The sequence below is a fragment of the Lolium rigidum genome, chromosome 2 (assembly GCF_022539505.1).
Source record: "Lolium rigidum isolate FL_2022 chromosome 2, APGP_CSIRO_Lrig_0.1, whole genome shotgun sequence".
NCBI lineage: Eukaryota > Viridiplantae > Streptophyta > Magnoliopsida > Poales > Poaceae > Lolium > Lolium rigidum.
Genome location: NC_061509.1, coordinates 184,209,665 through 184,213,888, shown reverse-complemented (window position 1 = coordinate 184,213,888; position 4,224 = coordinate 184,209,665). Strand labels below are relative to the sequence as shown.

The 4,224-nt window shown below is 51.1% G+C and overlaps 1 protein-coding gene across 1 annotated transcript; it reads right to left on the bottom strand.

Annotated features, from left to right (window-relative positions):
* Positions 1-479: 479 nt before the first annotated feature.
* Positions 480-2,756, bottom strand: LOC124690374 (putative cyclin-F2-1). Its single transcript, XM_047223763.1, has 3 exons — positions 2,707-2,756; positions 1,414-1,702; positions 480-1,370 (listed from the first exon to the last, which is right to left on the bottom strand). The coding sequence occupies exons 1-3, from the start codon at positions 2,754-2,756 to the stop codon at positions 480-482; spliced, it is 1,230 nt and encodes a 409-aa protein (XP_047079719.1).
* Positions 2,757-4,224: the final 1,468 nt, after the last annotated feature.

Below are 4,224 nucleotides of genomic sequence, written 5' to 3'. Positions count from 1 at the left end.
AATCTTTTAGTTCAGTCCACCGCGCAGCTAACCATTCGGCTTGCAATAATGTGGTGTCTAACGTTTGGGTCTGGACTGAGTCATCAGTGTTTAGAACAGAACCTCTTGGCTTATTGTAACCATATGTCTTTGAAATAATAATGCTCACAAGTTCTCACAAAAAAAAAAAGCTAGTACTAGAAGTTCCTACTCGAAAATTCAAAACGTCACAACTCGATGAATTCGAAAAAAAGAAACTCAACGAGTAAATCACCTAGATCTTAGCCATTGCAAATGAAATTTGAAAGATATATAACCTGCAATTAAAAGAAGAGATTCATGTACAACAGTTCAATTCACAGGGAGAGACAATGTTCGCAACAGTTGCTCTGTTACAGATGCATATGCATGAACATTACAAAGAGATTCTACGGTTCTTCTCTACTTATACAATCTGCCAAAATTGCTCTATTGGTTTTACAGTTGATCAACACCGAGTGTCACAGATGAGCGACTGGGCGCATAGCATGCAGGCATCCGGCCAACTTCGGGACGTCGTACCCCGTGAGCTCCTGCATCTCCGAGCTCCACGCCGGTACGTCCGGCAGGTTCAGCAGCGCAGACCTCGCCAGGAAGATTGCAGACGACGCCACGACGGATGGCAGGTGCCCGAGGCAGGCGTAGTTGCGCAGGGACTCGTCGGCGAGCCGATGCGCCATTCGCTGGATCTTCAGCTCCTCCTCTCCTTGTGCGTGCTTGGTGAAGCGGCTGACGAAGGTGTGCGCCGTGGGGCCGCCGAGCTGGTACCCGAGCGCCACCACCATGCGGCGCTCCACTTCGAGCACCTCCTCCCTCGTGGCGGACCCGCCGACGTACCAGGAGATCTTGTCGGGGTCCAGCTTCGCCAAGGTTCGCTGGCCGTCCTCGTACTTGGCGGACACGAAGATGGCCACGGCGCCCAGGAGGCGGAGCTCGTGGTCGGTATGCTTCCTCATGGCTCGCACCGACAGGACCCGGTCGACGTAGGCCACGGCGTGGTGGAGCGTGCCGTCGACGAGGTCGTGCTTCCGGACGAACTCGTCCATCCAGTCGATCATGCGGGCGCGGTCCGACGGGCTCACCCGGTCCTGCTGCACCGTCTTCAGGTAGTCCGGCCGCGGCCGCTCCTCGGGGCTCTGCTCCGTCCTCCGGAGGTTGGCGTCGATGTCGTCTTCGTAGTCGGAGCACACCCGCCGGCGCTTCGTAGTGGAGGGCTTCTCGTTCTCGCAGACGGCTGTGGATACGGGCGGCGGCGCCGCGCGCTTTGGGAGCTTCGGTTGCACGCTCTGAGGTTGCACGGGGATCTCGCTGGGCGATGGCGGGAGCAGGGCGGGCACGTCGTCGACGGGCAGCTGATCGCAGAAGAATCCGATGCTGGGGGCGGGGTTCGAAGACGGGCGACGGGCTGCCGAGCGTAGGAGAATTCGAAGCCGGGGGGCGGAGGTCGACGACGGGCGGGCAAGCCGGCGACGGGCTGCCGAGCGTAGGAGAATTCGAAGCCCGGGGGCGGAGGTCGACGACGAGCGGGCAAGTCGGCGACGGGCTGCCGAGCGAAGGAGAATCCGAAGCCGGGCGGCGGAGGAGGTCGACGACGGGCGGGCAAGCCGGCGACGGGCTGCCGAGCGTAGGAGAATTCGAAGCCCGGGGGCGGAGGTCGACGACGAGCGGGCAAGTCGGCGACGGGCTGCCGAGCGAAGGAGAATCCGAAGCCGGGCGGCGGAGGGCGAGCAAAGGCCCAGGGATTCACGGCGCGCTGCATCATCGTCGCCGATCGAGGGATGAAAGGTGGATTCTTTCCTGCTTGTGCTGGTCACACGGTGTGATCAGGGAAGGGCAGGGGTTAATTGTGATTTGTGAGTTTGTGACTCTTGTGCAGCACCCATCGGGATCGTGTCCCAGACTCCCAGTCATCCTCTTTTTCGTGGCGCCAACGGGATCTCTCGGACTCAGACAGCCAATTCGCAAAAAGAAGTACTGTAAAAAGTTCTCTGTGACAGTCCGAGTCCACGTCGGCCTTTTCTACTTCAACAAACCGACGTATTGTAACGCGTCGTGACCACGCGACTGAAACAATAGGCAGGAAGGCCGCGTGCTGCCGGCACCGTGTCCGTGTGACTTCCGGTTCCTGGCATACCTAAACTCCTGTCCGTGTGAGAGGCCTATTTCACATTGATATATGCTATTTGTTGAAATCTAAAGGAATTCGTAATGCAATTACGATTAAACATATTTGGATTTTTTTAGGTAATATGTGTCTTATTTATAGAATATAAATACTCAAATTACAAGCCACGTAAACATCGACATGATAGAACTGAAAGGATAGGAGAACCCTAGACCCTCGGCCAGAAAAGAAAATTACAATGCTGACCGCAGAAACAACCCTTGAGCAAAATACGAATGCCTGTCACTCAGCCTCCGGCATCACCGTAGCTGCCACCCAAGAAAAGGTGGACGGACTACCTCTTCACCCGAGCTCGATACGGCTCCATCGATGTCCAGCAGCTTTGCAGATCTCCAAGGTAGCCTGCCAAAGGTAGAGCCGTTGCCGTTGAAAGAATCAGCATCGAGCTCCAGATCTTGCACCCTCGCGCGATGATGTCGGGGAAGGAATCAAGATCTGTCCGCCTCCAACCACAAACCTAGCACAAGATTCACCATCTTCTAGTTATCACAACCGCAGATTACAGTCCTGAAAACCCTTCCGAGCTCCGCTCTGCCGCTGGAGCGAGCGTCATCGCAACGACGGAGCCCGAGGACACAAGTACACCACAAGGATGCCACCGTTGCCACACCATACCCGCTTGAATAGACCACTAGATGTCGCTAGATCTGAAGACCGGCGAGAAGACCATGATGCCGATCTGGAGGACCGAACAACACACGTTGCCATCAACCCCGAGACACCGCCCTGAAGGTCGTCGCCAGTGTGGGAGTAGAGTCGAGGCAGTATTCGTTCGGGCGCCAATCCCACCACCCCAACGACGCACCATGGAAGATAAAACATAACCCTTACTACTCGGCCAGAACAGAGGAACGAGGTCCCCCTTCCTCATGCCACCACCAGAGCGGCAAGCGGAGGGAGATGGAACCATGCCCAACGCCCTAGCCAAAGATTGGAAAGAGTCCAGCATCGTTGCCACCTCTCACGAGAGGAAGAGGGCAAAGGATTAAAAAAAAACTACTGAAATACTCCATCTGTCTGTAAATAAATGTCTGAGGTTTGTCTAAATCTTGAGGTTTGTCTAAATCTTTGGATGTATCTAAACACTAGATAGTGTCTAGATACATTAGATTTAGATGAATCTTAGATGTCTATTTGATTTAGATGAATCTTAGACGTCTATTTATGCACGGAGGTAGTATTCTAAATATGTGGAAAATGTATGTGTTATGCTTTTGAAATAACTAAATGTATGTGGAGTAGAAGATTTTATCACAGTTTTATTTAATATATTGAATAGATTTCATACCAATGTGGAACAGGTTAGGCTCAACAGTTTTCAAAAAGACAGTCTACGCTCAAAATCGTGGACAACATTCTAGACCAACTGAACTGACCATATAAGGTTAAAGAGTCTAGAAGTCCAAGACCAGGCTTTACTGCGCTAGTTTGAGGCATAAACCCTATTTCCCTATAAAAGTTAATAGCTAGCTAGAGAAAAGGCATAAACCCTCTAGGCAGAATTCGCTGCTCTAGTATACACCCTTAACAAAAAAAAAGTTGTTGTACGTGTACTAATACAAATGAGCAAAATTCCCTTTACAATTTTACCACTACATCATGTTTGCAAATGGTATTATAATGTTATCAATCTTAGAAGATAGGGCCCTGGTGCCAGCCTTCGAATGTTCCGCGGATTCCAAAGAGCGTGATGTCTGAAGGACCATCTCGGAGTGTAGTCGCAGGCAGTTCATGGCCATCTAGGAAACAAACATGGGGAGTCAATATTTAGTAACAAGTGGAAAGAGTAACTGCATATCAAACATATCAGTAATTGGTTTATCTTCACACGTTACTGAGAGAACAGTACCCGGCGAATATAAAGATGGTTAGCTACTCCTACTTAGCAAGTAAAAAGACAGAGACAATACAAGGTTAATAGCAGACGAACTAGTAGTTAGCTTAGTTTACATTATCAGAGATATTTGTGCAGTAAAAAATCAAATATTTTACAATAATGGTCAATTTACATATAACGCTTG